Here is a 21,734-nt window from a genome sequence, read left to right as displayed (position 1 = left end):
AGGGAAGTTGACGCCTCATAAAGCCGCTTGCAGGACCGTAGAACCCAGTGATGCATCTGCGCCGGATTCCACATCAAGGCAGTAGTGCTTGGCAAAGGTATGAATCCTGGACCAGGTAGCCGCTCGACAGATCTCTTGGAGAGGCGCGAGGCAAAGGTTAGCCCAAGTGGTAGCCATAGCTCGGAGGTCATGAGCCGTGACATGCGGAGGGGTCTCCTGAAGAGCAGGCCCGGGGGCGGAGGCGTAACAGTACGCAATGAGCTGGGTAATCCAAGAGGATAATGTCAACTTCGAAACTGGTCTAGGAGAGGAAGTTGGACAGATGGAGAGGAACAACTGAGACGGGCGCTGAGGAGTCGCAGTTCTGTCTAAATAGAGGCGGAGAGCTCTGGCACAGTCCAGTGTGTGGAGTCGTTCGGCCTCTGGTGAAGGGTGAGGAGGCGGATGAAAAGTGGGCAGCACAATGGATTGGTTCAAATGGAAGGCCGAGACTACTTTGGGCAGGAATTTAGGATGAGTCCGTAACAGCACTTTGTCATGAAGAAATTGGGTATAGGGACTATAGGATACCAAGGCATGGAGTTCTCCAATTCGGCGAGCCGAGGTAATAGCTACCAGGAATAGCGTCTTCCAGGTAAGGAATTTGAGTGGCACAACAGAGAGAGGTTCAAATGGGGGCGCCATGAGAGCCTGCAGCACGAGGTTGATATCCCAGACAGGCACCGGAGGTCGGAGGTGGGGGTGAAGCCGAAGAAGTCCTTTGAAGAAGCGCTTGACCACAGGATGGCGTGCCAGGGAGACCGCGTCCACGGGGTCGTGGTACACTGAGATGGCCACCAGATGAAGGCGAATGGAGTTGTAGGATAATCCGCAGACCTGCAGGGAGGTAAGGTAGCGGAGGACCTGAGCCAAAGGCGAGGTGCTGGGGTGAACAAGACGGGTGGAGCACCAGCGCTGGAAACGGGCCCAATTGGCGGCGTAGGAGCGTTGAGTCGCAGGAGCTCTGGAGGCAAGAAGGATATGCAGGACCTCCGGAGGGAAGGCCGAGTCCCCAGTCAGCGTGGGAGCAGGAGCCAGGCTGTCAATTTGAGAGACGGAAGATTGGGGTGAAGCAACTGACCGTCGTGTTGTGTGAGAAGATCCGGGAACTGCGGGAGAATCCAAGGAGCCTGAGAAGCCCGGTTGAGGAGTACGGGGAACCAGGCTTGTCGCGGCCAATACGGTGTGATGAGGATCAGGGAGGCATTGTCCGTGATGGCCTTTTGAAGGACTTTCCCAATCAGAGGAATCGGAGGAAACGCATAGAGGAGATGCTGAGACCAGTGGAGGAGGAACGCATCGTCTGCCAGACAGGTTGGTTCTCCGTACCTGGAGCAAAATCTGGGACATTTGGCGTTCGTCTGGGATGCAAAGAGGTCGACGTGAGGAGTGCCCCATTTTGCAAAAAGTTTTCGCGTAACTGTGCTCTGAAGCGACCATTCGTGAGGACTGAGTTGCCTGCTGAGACTGTCTGCGAGCTGGTTTTCTGTGCCCGGAAGGTAGACCGCCTGCAGGGTGGAGTGGAGCTGGAGAGCGAGGTTCCAAATGGAGACTGCTTCGCGGGATAGGTGAGAGGAGCCCATCCCCCCCTGTTTGTTTACATAGAACATGGCAACCTGGTTGTCGGTGCGGATTCGGATGATCTGACTGTGTAAGTGGTGTTGGAACACCTGCAGAGCAAGATGGATGGCATGCAGTTCCAGGAAGTTGATGCTGCAGCGAGTTAATGCGGGGGACCAGGTGCCCTGCGTGGACCAAGAGAGGAGATGAGTGCCCCAGCCTTTCTTGGAGGCATCTGTTGTGATGGTGACAGTAGGCTGAGGAGGATGAAACGGAAGCCCGTGAGAGAGGGGATCCATGTGAAACCACTATTGCAAGTCCTGAAGCACTTGGGGCGTTAATTGTAGTTTCGTGGAAAGAGGCTGAAGGAACTGGTTCCAATGGGTCTTGAAAAGCCATTGGATAGGTCTCATCTTCAGGCGAGCAAACTGTAGCACTTGTACTGTGGCCGCCATGTGTCCTAGCAAGGTGAGAACGTCTCCGGCCGTGACCCAGAGTCCTGGGTACCAGGCTGAAATCAGCTGTTGGATGACATGTGCCCGCCGTGACGGGAGGAAAACCATAGTCTGCTGAGTCTGAAAAGTCGCCCCGATGAATTGAAGGGATTGAGATGGGAGGAGATGAGACTTTGGGAAATTGAGAAGAAAACCCAACTGTAGAAGGAGGTTGATGGTTTGGCTCAAAGCCTGACGTGTGAGGCAGGGCGTCATAGCTGAAATGAGCCAGTCATCCAGGTAGGGGAAGATGGACAGGCCTTGTTTGCGCAGGTGCGCCACTATGGGGATGACGCATTTGGAAAAGACCCTTGGTGCTGACGAGAGGCCAAAAGGGAGAACTGTGTATTGGTAGTGAAGGTTCTGAAACACAAACCGGAGATACTGTCTGTGTGAGGGATGTATGGGAATATGGAGATAGGCATCCTGAAGGTCTATGGACGTGAGCCAAGCGTCGACTTGGAGCAGCGGAGCAATGGCAGAGATCGAGAGCATGCGGAACTTTTCCTTCAATATGAATTTGTTTAGGTTCCGTAGGTCCAAAATCGGGCGGACGCCTCCCGTCTTCTTCGGAATGAGGAAGTATCAGGAATAGAATCCCTGGCCCCGCTGGTGTTCGGGGACCGGCTCTACGGCCCAAATATCCAGCAACCGAGACAACTCCTGTTGCAAAGGAAGCAGGTGAGATGGTCGAAGTGACTGGTGGGAAGGGGGGCACCAAGGTGGAGGAGCCAAGAAGCGAAGGCGGTATCCATGTTGAATGATGCGCAAGACCCAGGTGTCTGTGGTTATAGCTTGCCAGGTCTGGAGAAAAAACCTCAACCGACCTCCCACCGGAACAGCGGGAAGGGGAGGGTTGTCAAAAAGAGGGTTGGGGCTTCTGGCCCGCAGGTTGAGCGGGTTTAGGAGAGCGACGGTCTCGCGGGGCTCTGTTGGAGGATTGTTGCCGATAGGACCGAAACTGCTTCTGCGGATATGGAGTAAACTGTCTGGCAGAAGAAAACGACTTCCGGGGATTGAACTGCCGTTGAGAGGGCAGCTGCTTCTTAAAGGGCTGTTTTGAGTGATGTGCGGTATCTTCCTCCAGAGCATCCAGTGTGGTGCAATCCTCTTTAAGCCCCTCAATGAGATCCTTAACCTTGTCTCCAAACAAGCTGTCTCCGAGACAAGGAGCATCTGCCACCTTCGCATGAATATCCACGCCCAGTTTAGAGCATTGCAACCATGCCAGTCTGCGGGTGGAAATACCTGTAGCAGCTCCCCGCATGGCGGTATCAAAGGCATCGTCAGCTGCCCGGATAAGGTTCTTGGAGCATTCTTCGAAGTTGGAGAGGACGGCATTAAAAGCCTCCTGCGTGGGCACCGGTAAGGTCTCAACCAGTTTTCTCATATCCACCATGTTAGAATAGAGGTATTGGGTGTAGAAGAACTGATGGATGGCAATTCGCCCAGACAGCATGGAATTTTGGTATGCTCGTTTACCCATGGAGTCCATGATGCGCATCTCGCAGACCGGTGGAGTAGATGCAAAGTCTTTGGAGGATTTGGATTTCCGCAAGGCAGAGCGGACCACCAGGGATTGGTGAGGGAGTTGAGTTTTGCCAAACCCCGCCACATCCTGGACTTTGTATTTATGTTCCAAACTGCGTTTCGTGACCCGGGACGAGTATGGAGTGTTCCAGATAGCTGTCTGAGAATCAAAGCTGTCTGAGGGGCAAAGAGACCACTTCTTTTGGAATGTGAAGATACTTAAGGACTTGAAGTCTCTGTTCCCGGGGGTCCGGCTGAGCCGTGGTGGTCAATTGTAAAGAGGACGCCATCTTGGATAGGAAGCGTGGGTAGGAGGTGTCTTCCGGGGGCGACGCCCTATCTCGCTCAGATGGGGTGTTGTCATGAGCCAGAGAAGAGAGCAGGGGATCCGTCTGCAGATCAGGCGAGGGTGAGCGCGAGGAGGAAGCATAGTAGGATTCCAGCTCCGCCACCATAGAAGAGGTAGTGGAGACAGAGTCCGAGAGAAGGGCATCATGCTGGACCAAATGAGGTGAGGATGTAAGCTGAGTGCCCTGTTCAGTCGGCTGAGCGGAGAGTAGCGGAGGAGATGCAGAAAGCAGTTGCTGTTGCTGAAAGAGCTGGAACTGCTGGAAAAGTTGAAAAAGTTCAGGCTGTATCAGAGGCTGAGACTGGAGCTGGGGAGAGTCCTGGGCTGGAGCAGCAGCAGCAGACAGTGTAGGAGGAGAGGAACTAGAGGAAAGAAGGTGTTTAGATTTCCTCTTCAGTTTCCTGGGTGGGCTGGCTGAAGCAGAGTGCAGATGCCGGTCTGGGGAGGCAGAATGCTGGGCTGCAGGCTCTTGAGACAAAAGAGCACGGTGCCGACGGCTGGAGTTAGTCGGTGCCGAGGGCGGGACCGAGAGGGAGCGATCCTGCCGGGATTGGCCAGTGGGAGCAGTCACTGGGCCAATAGGCAGTGAAGGAACAAGGGAGCCAATAGGCAGCGTCCCTGCGTGTGACGTCATCGGCCCCGACGATACACACTCAGGAGACGCTGGTGCCTGAGCTGGTTTGCGAATCACCAGCTTCGGCACCTTGGGAGGCGGTCCCTGCGGTTCCGATGCCCCTTGCTGGCAGGCGGAGGGGAGAGCGGAGGCCGCGTTAGGGAGCTCGAACTCCTTAAGTTTAAGCGCTCGGATCTTGAGTGAGTGCTTGTTTAATTTAGCGCAGTGAGCGCAAGAAGAAGTCCGGTGGTGGGGGCTCAGACATCGGATGCACGAGGCGTGCTGGTCAGTCGCCGACATCTTCGAAGAGCACGTGGAGCAGCGTTTGAAACCAGGTTTGGCTTTTCCTGACATGCTGAACCAGAGCGCTGCTACATCGAAATCGAGTAGAGAAATGATTGATTGATTAAAAGTTGAAGCGATATGAAAACGTCTGACACCGTTCAGACTACCGAGTCGGATAGATCGCGGAAACTTTTAATACTGGGTTTGCCGGTTGGGGGTGTGCTTATATAGGGGCCAGGTGGGATACTCTAGGGCGGGAGGGCTGGCACATGCGCAAAGCTCTTTAGCTTTGCAGCTTTTAGACTGCCGGGTCGCTCCGTCACGGGGACATCACCTTCTTGTGTGGCTGCAAGATCCCTGTCCAGGGAGAAGTTGCTCGCATTAGCGAAGATCTACAGAGGTATGGGGTGGGGAGAATGGCCCGAGCAGGGCCTGCTGTGGTGGGGTGGAGAGGTGCCAGCATCCCCACCAACATGGCACCTGGGGTGGTCCACTGTCCCCTTATTATACCACTGTATACAACTACACTCAAAACAGTTTACATACAGGTACTTCAAGCATTTTCCCCAGGGTTACCAGAAGTCCAGATTTCACCAGACATGTCCTCCTTTCTCAAAGAATTTGACTCCTGGCTTTCGGGCTTCCTTGCTTCATCTTCTCCCTCATTCTTGGGGATTATAGGTTCAAACAATTTTTATTGATGCAAACAACATAAAATACAACATAAGGGCACCCCAAGGTGCATAGTACAACAATAATGCATAAAATAAAATAAGAAGCATGTATAAATAAAACGTAACAGCAAACTAACTCAGGCACCCCCGGTCCTGGACTCTTATGAATCTAAAGAATGCCATTCAACACTCCCTCCCCACCAATCTGTCTCCTTCCCTTCCCTCACCCCCCAATGCCCGGGCATCTCTCCTTCCCTTTCATTTCTCCCTCCCTCTCCATGCTCTAGTATCTCCTTTCTTTCCCTTCCTTCCTTTCGCCCTGGTCTGGCATCTCCATCTCCTTCCCTCCTCCCATGCCCTGCCATCTCTTTCTCCCCCTCCGTGGCTTGGCATCTCCTTCCCTTCCTTCCCCATGGTATGGCATCTCATTTTCATCTCTCCCTTCCCTGGTCTTCCTTCTCCCTCTCTCTCCCCAATAGGGTGCAGCATTTCTCTCCCCCTCCCTTTTTTTCTCATCCCCCAGTCGGCAGCGCAACATTCACAAATTGCTGCTCTTGCTGGCTTTGGGCCTTTTTCTCTGCTGGGGCTCGCTTATTTCTTGTTTCTGCAAAGGCAGGACCCGGCAGAGGAAGGCCCGATGCCAGCACGAATTGTGAATGCTGCTGCCAGGAAGAAGCTCTTGATGCTGGTGCCAGCCCTCGGAGAAGTCGTCGGACCACCCCTTATGGGCTTCACCCTGGGCAGACCTCACCCCCCCTTGGTACGCCATTGGTAATGTAACCAAATCTGGGTCATTTGTACCAAAATAAACATCAAGCAATACTGCATAACTAGATGCCAGAACTTAATGTTTGCTTACTTTTTCTACTATGTCATTGTTTATACTACAAGGTGAAGGGGGACCTGTACATTTTTTCTCAAGAGTTACTATGCACCTATTTAAGTCAAATTTTCAGTAAACTTGTAGATATGTATTGAAAACAAAGCAGAAATAAATTGGCTCACTCCGTTATGCTACCTATGCTTGAGCTGCCCTAGAAGTCCAGGTTGGGGGGGAGGGGAGCACAGCTGAAAATTCAGTGGGCATCAGACACCATTGGGCTGGCCCTGCTGATAGGGCAGCCACTCCAGGATATTCCTGTTTGCAGACAGACAGTGCATGTCCAAAGCGCCTGATACATTAGGATGACATTGTTCTTTATGTGTTGAGTTGAGCCTGTAAGCACTTTTTTTTTCTCACGTAAATGCATGCTTTAATATTTAGTACTTATTAAATCTTTGTTGCCCTAGTCCAGGGGTGTCAAAGTCCCTCCTCGAAAGCCGCAATCCAGTCGGGTTTTCAGGATTTCCCCAATGAATATGCATGAGATCTATTAGCATACAATGAAAGCAGTGCATGCAAATAGATCTCATGCATATTCATTGGGGAAATCCTGAAAACCCGACTGGATTGCGGCCCTCGAGGAGGGACTTTGACACCCCTGCCCTAGTCCAATTAAGATTTTTTCTTGATAGTAATTCCAGGTTTATTATTTGTGGACACTTGGTATACCATTAATCACTCCATAAAAGTGCCACTATCTATAATAATAATCCTCTTAAGCGTGCATGCGCACTTAAGAGGATGTGGGGACCTGACAAGTGGCTTACGCGCATGCGCTGGCTTGGCGCTCCAGAGGGCAAGATGAAGGGGGTGTGAAGCAGCGCTGGTGGAGGCAGTGTCCGATAGGGAACACGTCCACGAGTCCCCCCTCCCACACCAACCGCTGCCGCTCCTGTTTAAAGTGGCCTGTGAGGTTCGCTACAGCCAGCTGCGAACCTAAGCAGGCCGCTTTGAACAGGAGTGGCAGCGGCGGCAGCAACCATGGATGGATGGAGGGAGGGGAAGAACGGGAGGGGAAGCAAAAAAGAAGGGCTATGGAGCAGGCAGGAAAGAGGGCTGCTTTGGGGTGAGGGGTGTGCTGGGGGCACACAGCAATCATGGGGAGGAGGAATAGACGGGGGCCACAGAGCAGGCAGACATTGCACAACAGGGGGAAAAGGGGCTGCTTTGGGGGGAACAGAAGGGGGCCACAGAGCAGGCAGACATGGCACAACCGGGGGTCAGGGGGAGAGGGAAAGGGGGCTGCTTTGGGGGGAGGGGTGTGCTGAGGGCAGACAGCAATCGGGGGGAGGGAGGAACAGAAGGGGGGCCACGAAGCAGGCAGGAATTGCACAACAGGGGGAGAGGGAAAGGGGGCTAATTTAGCAAGCAGGGGGGTCAGGGAGACAGACAGAAAGAAAGACGCACAGACAGGGGACCTGGGAGAGACATAGACACAAAGAATGACAGACAGACAGCGTCCAGGGAGAGAGAGAGAGAGAAATTAAAAAAAAAAAAAACCCCGGCCATACAGACATCTACTCTAGCACCCGTTAATGTAACGGGCTTAAAGACTAGTGTGGTTTATAATTTAAAAATAAGAAAAGTTGTAAGAGTATTAACTGTTCTTCCCCCTTGCTGTTTTTATCTCCCCTACTCAAGCAAATTTGAGGTTGAATAAGGATGTAACTCTGTATAAATAACTGTCCTGTTTCCTTTTGTCTCAGTACCATCTGTTAGGCAGATGACAACATAGATATCACATGAAAGAGAAAAAAATAAGATACTGGCCTTTCCATTTCATCTGGTTTCTTCCATTTCCTCTTTTCTATCCATCATTAACTACATTTCACTCCTCTTACCTATCTACCAGCTTTCCATGTTCCTCACATAACCCCATCTTATGTCTTCCCCAACCTCTATTTCCCCTCAACTTTTTTTCTGGCCCTCATTCTAGTTAAAGTTCTAGCCTGCCTGTGAAAGCCTTGTACCTGCCACTTAAGTCCAGCCACCAGGGGTTGCTGTTGTGCAATGATTAAGGAGAAATTAGGTTCTTACCTGCTAATTTACTTTCTTTTAGCTTCTCCAGACCAGTAGAGGTTAATCTTTACGAATGGGTATATATCTAATCATGACCAGCAGGTGGAGACTGAAAACAAAACTTTGGGACAGTATATCCTAGCCCCTCCTCTCTATTTCCCTCAGTCTGCCGAATAGCCAAGCAGAACCAAGAACTGGAAAACAACAGAGAGAAAAAACAATACTCCGAAAGGAGTAACAAATAACATACCCAAAATGCTGTTGGAAAATGCAGAGGAGAAATTCCCGAAGGAAGAATGTCCCCACAGCTCGCCAGCTAAGCCAGCCGAGCCACAGCCGCTGTTCTTCAATTCTCCCCGGCCCTAGAAAAATACTAGAACCCGCAGCAAAAACCAAAAACTGCCCGCGCAACAGCCCCAACAACAACAACAACAGACAGGGTGGGGACCTCTACTGGTCTGGAGAAGCTAAAAGAAAGTAAATTAGCAGGTAAGAACCTAATTTCTCCTTCTTTAGCACTCTCCAGACCAGTAGAGGTTAATCTTTACGAATGGGACGTACCAAAGCAGTCCCTCTCACGGGCGGGACCCCCGAAGGGCCGATACCAGTACACGCTCACCGAACACCGCGTCCCGACGCGCCTGCACATCAACCCGATAATGACGAACAAAGGAATGCAAGGAGGACCAAACCGCAGCCTTACAAATATCCACTGGAGGCATGAGCGACGACTCAGCCCAAGAAGCCGCCTGACCCCGAGTGGAATGAGCCTTGAGAAACTCCGGAACAGGCTGCTGTTTCAGAAGATAAGCGGAAGCAATCGTCTCCTTGATCCAGCGCGCAATAGTAGCCTTAGAAGCGCCCGCTCCCCGACGAGGACCTGCCAGGAGGACAAAGAGATGATCGGACTTCCGGAATTCCTGGGTCCGCTGCACATAAGAGCGAAGGACCCGACCGACATCCAACTTGCGCAGCTGCCGTTGCTCAGAAGAGCCCTCCCGACCACCCAAGACCGGGAGAACCACCGATTGATTGACATGAAAAGGAGAAACAACCTTCGGCAGAAAGGAAGGAACAGGCCGCAAGACGACCCGCTCCCTAGAAAACTCCAAGAAGGGAGCCCTACAAGAGAAAGCCTGCAGCTCAGAAACACGCCTAGCAGAAGTAATGGCCACCAAAAAGACCGCCTTCAAAGTAAGGTCCTTCAAAGAACAGTCGTCCAAGGGCTCGAAAGGCGGACGCACCAAAACAGAGAGAACCAGATTAAGATCCCAAGAGGGAACCGAGGGCCGTAGGGGAGGCCTAAGCAACTTGGCCGCCCGCAAAAACCGAATCACATCAGGAAGAGCCGATAAACGCTGACCTGACACCAACCCTCGAAAGGCCGACAGGGCCGCAATATGAACCCGGAGAGAAGACCAAGCCAGGCCTCTATCCAGACCATCCTGCAAGAACTCCAGAATGTTAGGCAGAGAAGCGCGAAAAGAGGTCACTCCCCGCGCCCGACACCATTCCTCAAAGAGACGCCAAACCCGCACATAAGCCCGAGAGGTAGAAAGCCTCCGGGACCCCAACAGTGTAGAGATCACCTTGTCTGAATATCCCTTCTTGCTAAGGCGACCCCTTTCAAGAGCCACGCCGTAAGACAGAAGGGAGACGGGTCGAACATGGGAATGGGACCCTGCATCAGAAGGTCGTCCGAGAGAGGCAGAGGAAGAGGATCCGCTACCAGGTGCCTCACCAGATCCGCATACCACGGACGGCGAGGCCAATCCGGCGCCACCAGCACCACCAAACCCGGATGGTGAACAATGCGAAGAAGCACTCTGCCCACCAGCGGCCAAGGAGGGAACACATACAACAGCCCCTCCGTTGGCCACTGCTGGACCAGAGCATCCAGACCCTCGGCCAGACCGTCCCTGCGACGACTGAAGAAGCGGGGCACTTTGGCGTTGCCACCCGTGGCCATCAGGTCCATCAGGGGCTGCCCCCAAGCCTGCACTATCAACTGAAACGCCTCGGCGCCGAGACACCACTCTTCTGGATCTAGAAAGTGACGACTGAGGAAGTCTGCCTGAACATTTTCTACTCCGGCTATATGAGAGGCCGAGAGGTCCAGCAGATGGGATTCCGCCCAAACCATGAGCAGAGCCGCCTCCTGCGCCACCTGAGTGCTCTTGGTGCCCCCCTGACGATTGACCTAAGCCACCGCCGTGGCATTGTCCGACAGCACTCTGACCGACTTGCCCAGCAACAGGGAGTGGAAAACCAACAGCGCCAGATGGACCGCTCTGGTCTCCAACACGTTGATCGACCAGGCGGCCTCCTCCGCGGACCAGGTGCCCTGAGCTGAGTGACCCAAACACTGAGCCCCCCAACCCAGGAGACTCGCATCCGTCAGGAGCACCGTCCACTGCGGGAGATCCAGACCCACCCCCTGAACTAGGTGAGGGGTCTGGAGCCACCAACGCAGACTGCAGCGCGCCAAGCCTCGCAGGGGGACCGGAACATCCATCCCGTGCCTCTGGGGAGACCACCTCCGGAGCAGAGCATACTGGAGAGGACGCATGTGGGCCCGCGCCCACCTCACCACGTCCAGGGACGCCGCCATCGACCCCAAGACCTGGAGGAAATCTCGCGCCCGAGGACACCGGGACGCCAAAAGCAGGCGAATCTGAGATTGCAATTTGCTCACCCGGCCCTCTGGGAGGAAGACCCTCCCCAAGGAGGTGTCGAACAGCACCCCTAGGTACTCCAGACGCTGAGCCGGGACCAACCGACTCTTGGAAAGGTTGACCACCCAGCCCAGCGACCGGAGAAACTCCACCACCCGAGCAGTAACCCGGGAGCTTTCCTGCAACGACTTTGCCCGAATTAACCAGTCGTCCAGGTAGGGGTGTACCAGGATGCCCTCCGACCGCAAGGCTGCCGCGACGACCACCATCACCTTGGTGAACGTCCGAGGAGCCGTGGCCAGCCCAAAGGGAAACGCACAGAACTGAAAGTGCCGACCCAAGATCGCAAAGCGCAGGAAACGCTGATGAGAGGCCCGAATGGGAACATGCAAGTAGGCCTCCGTCAGATCGAGAGAAGTGAGAAACTCCCCCGGCTGAACCGCCAGAATGACCGACCGCAGAGTTTCCATACGGAAAGAGGGAATCTTGAGAGCCCTGTTGACCCCTTTCAAATCGAGGATGGGCCGAAAGGTCCCCTCCTTCTTGGGCACCACAAAGTAAATGGAGTACCTGCCCGTGCCCCACTCCGGAGGGGGCACCGGAACAACTGCCCTGAGATCTAGCAAGCGCTGAAGGGTCTGGCGAAAAGCCTGCGTCTTCCCCGGAGTCTGACATGGAGAAGCGAGGAAAAAATCCGGCAGAGAGCGGGCGAACTCCAGGGCATAACCGTCCCGCACCACCTCCAGGACCCACTGATCGAACGTGATCTCGGCCCATTTGGGGAAAAATTCGCGCAGCCAGGCCCCCACCGGAACCAAAGGGGGCGCCGGCAAGGCGTCATTGTGCAGGACGGGAAGCGGGGGAACCGGCGGAGGGATTCTCCTGCCCCCCGACGGGCCCCCGAAAGGGCTGCATGCGCTGGAAGAACCGACCCCGGGAAAATCCCGGAGGACTGGAAAGAAGCAGCCCCACGCCCAGGGCGATACTTGCGAAAATCCCGCAAACGCCCCCGGGCCGCACCCCCCCGAGACGCCGGACGGGCACGGTCCTCCGGCAGACGGGGAACTTTCGAGTCCGACAAAGTCTGAATCAACTTATCCAAGTCCTCTCCAAACAAAAACGACCCCCGAAAGGGAAATTTAGTAAGCTTAGCTTTGGACGCAGCATCCGCCGCCCAAGCGCGCAGCCCACAACACACGCCTTGCGGCCACGCCAAAAGCCATAGACTTAGCCGAGATCCGCACCAAGTCATATAGAGCATCTGAGAGGAATGAGGCCGCCATCTCAATCTTCGCTACCTCCTGATCCACCAGAGACCAGTCGTCAGACTCTCGATCCAAGACCCGCTCCGCCCACCGAAACACGGCGCGAGCGACCAATCCCCCACAAATAGCCGCCTGGACCCCAAAGGCAGAACCGCCCTCAACAGGCACGGTATGCCGCTTGGAAATTGCCGAGACCACCGCATCCACGACTGGTGAAGCTAACGTAGCCCGATCCCCTTCCGGAATGGGATACAGGCGAGCCATGCTGCGCGCCAGCCGAAAAGGCGTCTCCGGCGTTTTCCACTGCTCCAGAATAATATCCCGAATATCCTGATGCATAGGAAAAGAGCGGGAAACGGAACGGATCCCCCGTAACAGGGGGTCCCCCACACGCGGAGTCTCCGGCGGCGTGTCCTCAAAACCGAAGAAACCTGCTGAATAAGGTCAGGCAGCTCATCTTTCTGAAAAAGGCGCACCACGGACGCCTCGTCACTGGAGAACGGGAAATCCGACAACCCGCCGCCAGCTTCCGTCCCCTCCAGAGAGTCCTGGAACTCCTCAGAAGGGTCCAGGTCCTCCTCCAGACCGACCCGTTCCTCCGACCACAAATTCTCGTCCCACGACACCCGCGGACGCTTGGACAAGGGAGGCGGCGGAGGGGACGTCACGCCAGACGAAAGAGGCAAAGCCGCAGGGAGCGCGGAGGAAAACCCACCCCCCGAAACCCCCTGGGCGCAACCGGGACCCCCAGCCGCCTGAAAATAGGCTCTGCATAAAGAAAAGAAAAATTCAGGAGAAAACCCCCCCGAGGGTCCCAAGGGACTCCCTGCCACAGCAGGGGACCCAGCAGAACCTTGCCCCTGCATAGTCAAAACAGGGGGAAGGTCACCTGAGGTGGAAGATAAAATGGAGGGGCCAGACAGAGAAGATGGCGGTTTTCCCGCCAAAAAAGCTCCCTCCATAGCCTGAAGCGGCTGAGAAACCTGAATAGTCTCAGCCGCTAAAGCAGGCAAGCCGGCATCAGCTGTCAAAAAATCAGCTGAGAGGGAATCCTTCGGGGAATCCCTCCGTGGGCGGTTGTGGAAGACCGGGCTTCCCCACTGCTCCAAGCCGACTCGCGAGGCACCATCGGCGGGGAGCTCTGGGCGCCTGCAGCCGCTGCCGACAGAGCTCCACCACCTCACCGACCCAAACCGCCGAGTTCAGGCCGGCCGCGAGTGCCTCGCGGCTGGACTAAAATTGTGTCCTACTCCCCCGGAGAAGGGCACAATTGCTCCATACGCGACCTAGCTATAAAAAAGTGCTGGTTACATGAAAAAATACAGTAAAATACAGTTTTCTTAAAGGGAAACAACCCTTCAGACCAGCACTACCTCAGGATTTTTTTTTTTTTTTTTTTTACAGAACAGACTCCACAGGCTCTCGAAGCAATATGCCTTGCTTGACTTAGGGGGCAAGGCTTACTGCTGAGGCTCCTCTAAAAAAATGTGGGGAGGTGGAGGAAGTGGGGGGAGGGACCCCGCTCGTGACCCGCCGGGTTTAACACCCCCGAGGTCGGACGAACCCCCAAACAGAGTCCGCCCAAGCTCCGTCCGGCTAAAAACAGGGACAATAAACCCCCTAAACAAATTCCAACAGCCCTACCAAGGGAGATGGGTACAGATCACTCAACACCTGCTGGAGACTGAAAGAAGACTGAGGGAAATAGAGAGGAGGGGCTAGGATATACTGTCCCAAAGTTTTGTTTTCAGTCTCCACCTGCTGGTCATGATTAGATATATACCCATTCGTAAAGATTAACCTCTACTGGTCTGGAGAGTGCTAAAGAAGAGTCCCTTCCTCCAGGACTGTGAATGTTATATTCTCAGCTCCAAATTATTATTTTTTTTGTCTTCAGGAAGAAATACACAATCACATAGGAGACCTTTGTTTAGAAGTTTAATTTATTAATTCATTAACCATTTTACTAGAAAATATTAGGTGCATAATATATGTGAACTTTTTTTCTTTTAAGATATCTGTTTAGTATACAATCTTTCCAGAAATTTGTGCAGAAAGAGATAAGATACAGTAAGCAAACAAATCATTATTTACAAATGTTTTTGAAAGTGTATAAAAACAGCTTATCTTGTTAAAAAATATCTAAGAAGGCAATGAGAGAATCTACTGATAAAATGCAGAGAATGGCATGGGAAGGCTTCCTGGATTACTGTGCTATTGGTCATCGCAATCCATGTCTTGTTCATCCATTTCAGGATCAGGGGGACATAATTCATCCACAGCCATTTCTGAAACACACAATTATTAGACATTTAAATGATTTTACAAGTAAGGCAACCACTTTATTTCCAAGAGAGACAGCAACCGCTGGGGTGGGGGCTGACAGCCAGTATTCAACCATCTCTTCTGCTTCAACAGGATCATCTTTGTCTTAGCAATATTGATGGGCACAAGAGATGGTCCCTTGTGTCCTACACTTTAACTCACAGACTTTATAGATTGTAAGTTGCTCAAATTTGGATGAGCCATTATCAGTGAATATTAATTGACACTCATATGGAGCTACACACTGAGCCCTATTCTGTAACATGTGCACCTACATTTCTGGCATATAACGCAAAAGGAGGCATAGCCGTGGGAAGGTCGGGGGCATTCCAGAAATTTAGGCGCGATGCTATAGAATGGCATTTAGCCACCCAACCGTTATTAGTTGCACGCCAGCATTTGCACCAGGTTTCAGCAGGCGTAAGGGTTCACGCCTGAAGTGAGATGCCAGATTTGCACTAAGCAAGTATTCTGCAGCAAAGGGTCCCTTTGCGGAGGACACCTTTTGCAGAATACTAGTTTAATGTAGATCTTCCTGGCACCTAACTTCGGGGGAAATTCAGTAAAGTATTGATTAATACACTTTATCAAAATGACTTAAAAAAAAAAAAAAGTCTTGCCATTCACCCTTAACACGTATCCTAAATCTATCATCTTATCTGTTCTTACCCATTGTTTTAGGTGCCACAGGTTTGATTAAAAGGAATTTTCAAGCACACCTGGATAGGTGGCCTGTACGTTGCATCTTATGAACTCCAAAAGGCTAGGGTTACCAGTTTTGTGGTAGAAACCCAGACACATGGCCCTGCTCTGTTTCACCCTCGCCCCTCAAAGCCTCATCTTTCTTCTCCTACCTCCAGACTGGAGGGCATGTGACCTCATCCGCGCATGCTCCGAGGCCCTCCAGACAAGGCAGAGTCAGGGGCATTTCCAAAACCCAGACAAACTACCAGATTTTGGAAAGTTCATCTGGGCACCCAGAATCCTCTTAAAGAGAGGACATGTCCGGATTTTCCTGGACATCTGGTAACCAACTACTATAGTGAGCATTAGTAGTAAATTTTAGCGACCTAGCTCATACTCCACCTACCCCTGGCTTGGAAGCGAGTTCATTAGGAGACTATGGAGCTTGTTTTTCAAAAGAGAAAAAATGTACCAAAAGCTGTACAAAGCGGCAGACGGATGGTTATTAAAGGAAAATGTCCAAGTCATGATTTAAAACAAAAAAATAACCTGGAGTTTTGTGACGTTTTCTCTACAAGGAAAGTTTTGCATCAAGTATATTTGTGGACTTAGTTTAAAAAAAGAAGACAGGGTGAGTGCATGTGTAGAAAAAGAAATGATCATGCCTTGAAGCAGCAAACATGGGCCCGTGATGGCAATAGGTCCTTTTTAAGCTAAGTTCACTAAATATATACAAAAAGATGGCATATATATGGTTTAAGAAACCAGTGACGATTTTGATGTTTTTGGTAGCAGCAGGCTTTTTTTTTTTTAACAAAGGCAACCTATAAATTCAAGTCTCAAAGAGATGCTGCAGAAAAGACTGACTAAGCCTGCTGTTATGTCAAGACTGTAGAAGAATCTAGACAGAAATCCACATTGCAGCCTTAGGTGATCCACAAACCGCCATGGTTCTGAATCTTGCTTTGCCATTCCAGGATCAAGCCACAAGAAAGATAAGTCTGCTATTCAACTGGACAGCGTTGGAGTAATTCGATAAGGTGAGTGTTAACATTTACGTGACAGTGTGACTATAAACAGGCTCCAAAAGAGATGAGTTCCTTGTCCAATAGATGCTGGCATTGTAAATTAGAGATTGGGACTTTGGATCATCTTTTATTCTACTGTCCTCATATCTTAGCCTTTTGGAACTCAATCTGGGATCAAATAAATTGTTTATTGGAAAATCATGTAGCGTTATCATACGATACTGTGATATTTGGAATGTCTGTGAGAAAAAAGAGTCAGATATCAGCGTGTAACAACAAACTTTTAATGATTTTGACTGGAGTTGCCATCCAACATATTACTAATAACTGGAAGGATCACAGTAGGCTTAATTTTAATTTTTGGTGGAACTTAGTATGTCACATATATAGAATGGAAAGATCAATAGCGGTACAGAATGGAAATTATAAAAATTTTATTAAACTATGGGAGCCATTAACATCTTTCTGTCATGATTAGATGCCATTTTTCTATTAATTCCACATCATTCAGTATTGGGTGGGATTTAAATTATATGATCTTATAATGAATAGAGGGTTTTGAGGGAGGGGTGGGATAGGGTTACATTTTTAATTATAAGTTATAATGATAAGATGTTCAAGTGCTCAAGCTAAATGTGTTTATTATATAATATTTGTACACTTGATGAAAGTTTTAAAATGAATAAAGAATTAAAAAAAAAAAAAAAAAAGACAGCCTACATAGCTGAAGTTTTCCTTTGACCTTTGCTGTCAAGCATTCACGCCTTGTTTCATAATTTCACATTGCACTATTGCCTAGACTAGTCTTCAAGTCAGAGGCACTGAATTTGGTCAATGTCTGTGCAACAGGCCAACTCTTACACCATCAATTGACTAGGTTGCTTCTCAGTGCTGAAAAAGTTATCTGGAACAAACCTGAGCTGCAAATAGATAAAACATCTCAAGTTTTGGGTATTCTTTTAGACTTTTCTCTTACATTTGAAGATCAAACTTCTCATTTATAGAGGAAGATTTTATATATTAGGAGGAAACTTAGGCTAGTGAAGTTGTGCTTTTTTGAACATCATTTAGCACTGTTGGTTCACATTTTAGCGTTACCTCAGCTTGATTACTGTATATACTCAAATATAAGTCAAGACCCCCCATTTCCCCCCCCCCAAAAGGAGGAAAAATGGTTGACGCGAATAGAAGTCGGACGGCTTAATATTCAAGTTCCCTGCCAGGCCCTGCACCCAACCCTCCTACCCTCCCTCCCGTCAGGCTCTGCACCCAGTTCCCTTCCTCCCCTGTCAATCTCTGTACCCAGCCCCCTCCCTGCCCTATCCTCGTTACCTCCTCTGTCGATCCCTGGTGGTCCAGAGGTGCAGTGGACAGGAGAGAGCTTTTTGCGCTCCTGCCCTGCTGCTAACCCGGGCGGTCGGTGGCTGCCACAAGATCGGGTTTCTTCAGCTGCTGAGTGGCACTGAGCAGGAGCACGCTTTGGTGCTCCTGCTCAGCACTGAGCAGCTTCTTGACTGGTTCCCGCAAATTCTCCAAGTGGTGAGAGTTGGGGCATATGATTACAGAATTTTATTTTAGGAGGAGCTCTGGTGCAGCCAAAAAAGATATGAAAGCGTTGCATTAGCGTATAAGAATCTTCATTAAATTAAGTTTAAATCAGCTTGAATAGTTCTTCATATATTACAGACTGACTCTTCAGATAATCTGATTTTGCTTTTTCTCATTTGCATTATTCTTCTACCAGATTGTGTGGTACTTTATTGCTACATTTTCCACAAATTAGAGGAGTACGGTATAAATGACAGTTCAACCCTTCTTTTGCTTATGCTGCTATTACAATTTGGAATAATCTATCTGTTTACATTCGGACCGATATCAGTTAAGGGATTGGAGAGACTATTGTGCACAGGAAGGGTCAAGCATGTTCAGAAGTTTACACTAGTCTGGAAATCTAAAACAGCTCTTTAGTCCTGGCACCGTCATCCACCTGATTAATTCAACTTTCTTCAGAGATCACCTATTTGATACTATTTGGGTTTCTGCCAGGTTCTGTGACCTGGATTGGCCACCGTTGGCAATAGGAAACTGGGCTAGATGGACCAGCCCTGTGTGGCTGTTTTTATGCCTTCGTGTTAACATTTGGAATTATATAGAAAAACTAATTTACCCTCAATTTCTTTCAAGTCTGGGATGTGTTTGAAGATGGTCCGCACACCAGGTAGTGCCTGATCATACTGATGAAGAACTTCTAGACAGTTGCTCGTGGCAGCCTTTACCCCCTCAGACATAGTCATGTGTAGCAGCAAAACTAAGTCCCGTAAAAACTGAATAGTTTTCTTGCTCGATACATGAGGATGAACGTCACTTCTTCTTACATTCAGCCACTGTCGATGCAGCATTACAATAAGTACCTTAACAACCTGTGAAAAATTTATGACAAAGAAACTTTTCAAGTTAATGGTTATCTTAGGAAGCATGCAGGCTATTTTTGTTTCTATTACAGTACAAAAAAAACTGGTAGAGAAGATAAAAAGAAAAAGTTTCAACTAAAAAGTTATTAATATAAAATTGTAGAAAAAACTGAACCAAACAACAAATATTTGCAGGTTAATGATAATGGGGCGATAGAGGGATGGGATGCACTTAAAGTGGTCTTAATTAAATGGGGAGCCTGGAAAAAAAGATGGCGAGGATTAGTCTTTAAGGCTTCAGGAATGATCGACTCGCTTGGAAAAGTCTACTCAGAACCCTAAAATTTTTGACCTCCTCCAGTAAGCCTGTGCTGCTCTCTGCTGATTTCAAATGGAAAAGGTGGAGTTCACTAGGCGGAAGTTAAAATTGAGCTTTTTTTGAATTTGGAAATAAGTCTGGGGCTATGTTGGCAAGATATTTCAATGCGAGACACAGGTGTCTGTGCCATCCAAAAGATTCAGGGGGCCGATGGTAAGATGTTATATATTGACAAGGATATTGGCCAAAGATTTCTAGCTTATTATAAAAAGCTATACACGCAAGGAGAGTTGAGTACCCCTGAAACAATTAATGAGTATTTGGAATTGGTGGTATTATGACAAGTTATTTATTTATTCAATTTTCTATATTGTTCTCCCCAGGGAGCTCAGAATGGTTTACATGAATTTATTCAGATATTTAAGCATTTTCCCCTCACAATCTACCTAATGTACCTGGGACAATGGGGGGGGATTAAGTGACTTGCCCAGAGTCACAAGGAACAGCGTGGGTTTGAACCCCCAACCCCAGGGTGCTGAGTCTGTAGCTTTAACCGCGGCACCACACACTTGGAGGAAGACAAATTTCTGATGAATGAACCCATCACATTGGGAGAGATTGTCACTGTTGTTAAACATCTGGTGCCCGGTAAGACACCAGGGTTAGATGGTTTTTCCAGCCATTTCTATAAGCAATTTATGGGGAGGTGGGGCTTCTCCAGAGAGTAGGCAACAGCTTTCTGGAGGGTAGTCTTTTTACTTTATATGCTGCACCACTTTAATAAAGACTATTTAAAGTTTTTAAAAATGTTAATAAACATGATGTGCTAGTGTTCTGCCCCCGTAAGCACGGAAGCAGGTTGCTTGTGGTTTGTATGCATTTAAAAATTAAGATTGTGTCCTTGAACTACAAATGTATATGTAATCCTGTAGTTCTTTGTAATAGGCTTCTTCAGAGCACATGTTACAGCTCCCTGTGGTTTATGGGACTATTCCTGATGGTTGATGCTTTCTAAGCATGATTGGCAAGTAAGTCCGCTTTTCTTTTCCCTCAGAGATATAGTAGAAACAGCTCTCTGATCTAGCGGTGCATGCCTTTGAAACCACTGTAATTCCATCAAGTCTTTTCACCCATTGCACACCTTCTTGCAAATCACATTGAGGGATACGGGTACACAGGGTCTTCATCAGGGAACACCTAGCTTAACCTCCACGTGTGTGGGTCGCCGGACTAGATGGACCTAAGGTCTGATCCGGTGAAGGCATTTCTTATGTTCTTATCACTCAGCATTACTGAACTTTCTCCCAGCCTCCTAACCTTGGGGAGTGCTGGTTGAGGACAGACTCTGGTAACAGAGGCTACAATTCTTTCCAAGCAACTAACTGTATATCATTTTCTTCTTGTTTTGAGTTACTACATTAAAGAAGATTTGGCTAAAAATTGAGAGAGTATTCTGGTGATATAATATGCTTACAGCACTGGGTTCAAGCTATCTGAGAAGCCCCAGGGAAAGTGTGACTAACAATACCATGGTAGAAGCATGATTTAAAAATATTATAACGAAGCAAAAATTCAATCAATCGATCAGAACCAGTGGCGAAAAAGGGGTCAATAGTCTGAGCACCCCTAATATTCATACACATACTGGACATACCTCACTGCTGCACCGGCAAGGTGAATCAACAAGCGTAGCAAACGACTTGGGGCACTTTTCACAAAGCTTTGTCAGGAATCGAACAACCTACAAAAAGTAATAGTGAACTTTGTAAAAGGAAACCATACTTCATTTTAACATGACTTGTGAGAGAGCCATGAATCTGAGTGAAAGGAAAAGTAAAGCAGCATATTAGAACATTCTAGAGCAGGGGTAGGGAACTCCGGTCCTCGAGAGCCGTATTCCAGTCGGGTTTTCAGGATTTCCCCAATGAATATGCATGAGATCTATTTGCATGCACTGCTTTCAATGCATAGTCAATGAGGAAATCCTGAAAACACGACTGGACTATGGCTCTCGAGGACCGGAGTTCCCTACCCCTGTTCTAGAGCAAGGATCTCAACCCTATCCTCGGGGGACACCAGTCAGATTTCAAGATATCAACAAAGAATATGCATGAGCTAAATTTGTTTACAGTGGAGTTCTTTCTCATGCTTATTCACTGAAAACCTTGCTTGTAGATGGTCTGCACACGCTCTTAGCATTTTTTTCTTTGCAAACCCTTCGTGCTCGGCAGAGCTTTTTTTTTAACTTTTTGACTGTTTATTTCTACTTTGCGAGCCCGTGGTTTTAACCCGCGGGTTAAAACCATGGGCTCGCACTACAGGGAAAGGCTGGAAAGTCGGGGGCTGAGCAGGGCAGGAGATCAGTTGAAAAGTCGGGGGCTGAAAGCAGGTTGAGGCAGAGAGCAGAGACCGAGAGTGGGTGCAGGGCTGGCAGGAAAGGAGGTGAGCGACTTGTTGATCAGTCAGCCCAGTCGGTGTTCAAGATTTTTGTTTTGTGAATCGTGTCCCTGCCTACTTTGCATGCCTTTTCCTTCATTTGATTTTTTTCCCCATTCTTTATTTAATAATTTTTTTCTAATAC

The 21,734-nt window shown here is 49.5% G+C and overlaps 1 protein-coding gene across 3 annotated transcripts in view; it reads right to left on the bottom strand.

Moving 5' to 3' along the window:
- Positions 1-14,307: 14,307 nt before the first annotated feature.
- Positions 14,308-21,734, bottom strand: part of ATRIP (ATR interacting protein) — a 35,350-nt gene continuing 27,923 nt past the window's right edge. For all 3 annotated transcript variants that reach the window (XM_033926755.1, XM_033926756.1, XM_033926753.1), the window contains exons 12-14: positions 20,808-20,894; positions 18,591-18,843; positions 14,308-14,674 (exon numbers count right to left, since the gene is read on the bottom strand). In XM_033926755.1, the coding sequence (XP_033782646.1) occupies positions 14,601-14,674; positions 18,591-18,843; positions 20,808-20,894 (414 nt within the window). In that variant the 3' untranslated portion in view covers positions 14,308-14,600. The remainder of the gene's footprint in view (positions 14,675-18,590; positions 18,844-20,807; positions 20,895-21,734) is intronic.

This window comes from Geotrypetes seraphini, chromosome 17 (genome assembly GCF_902459505.1).
Source record: "Geotrypetes seraphini chromosome 17, aGeoSer1.1, whole genome shotgun sequence".
Classification (NCBI taxonomy): domain Eukaryota; kingdom Metazoa; phylum Chordata; class Amphibia; order Gymnophiona; family Dermophiidae; genus Geotrypetes; species Geotrypetes seraphini.
Note: the sequence above shows the minus strand (reverse complement) of the source record. Positions and strands in the feature narration are given on the sequence as shown.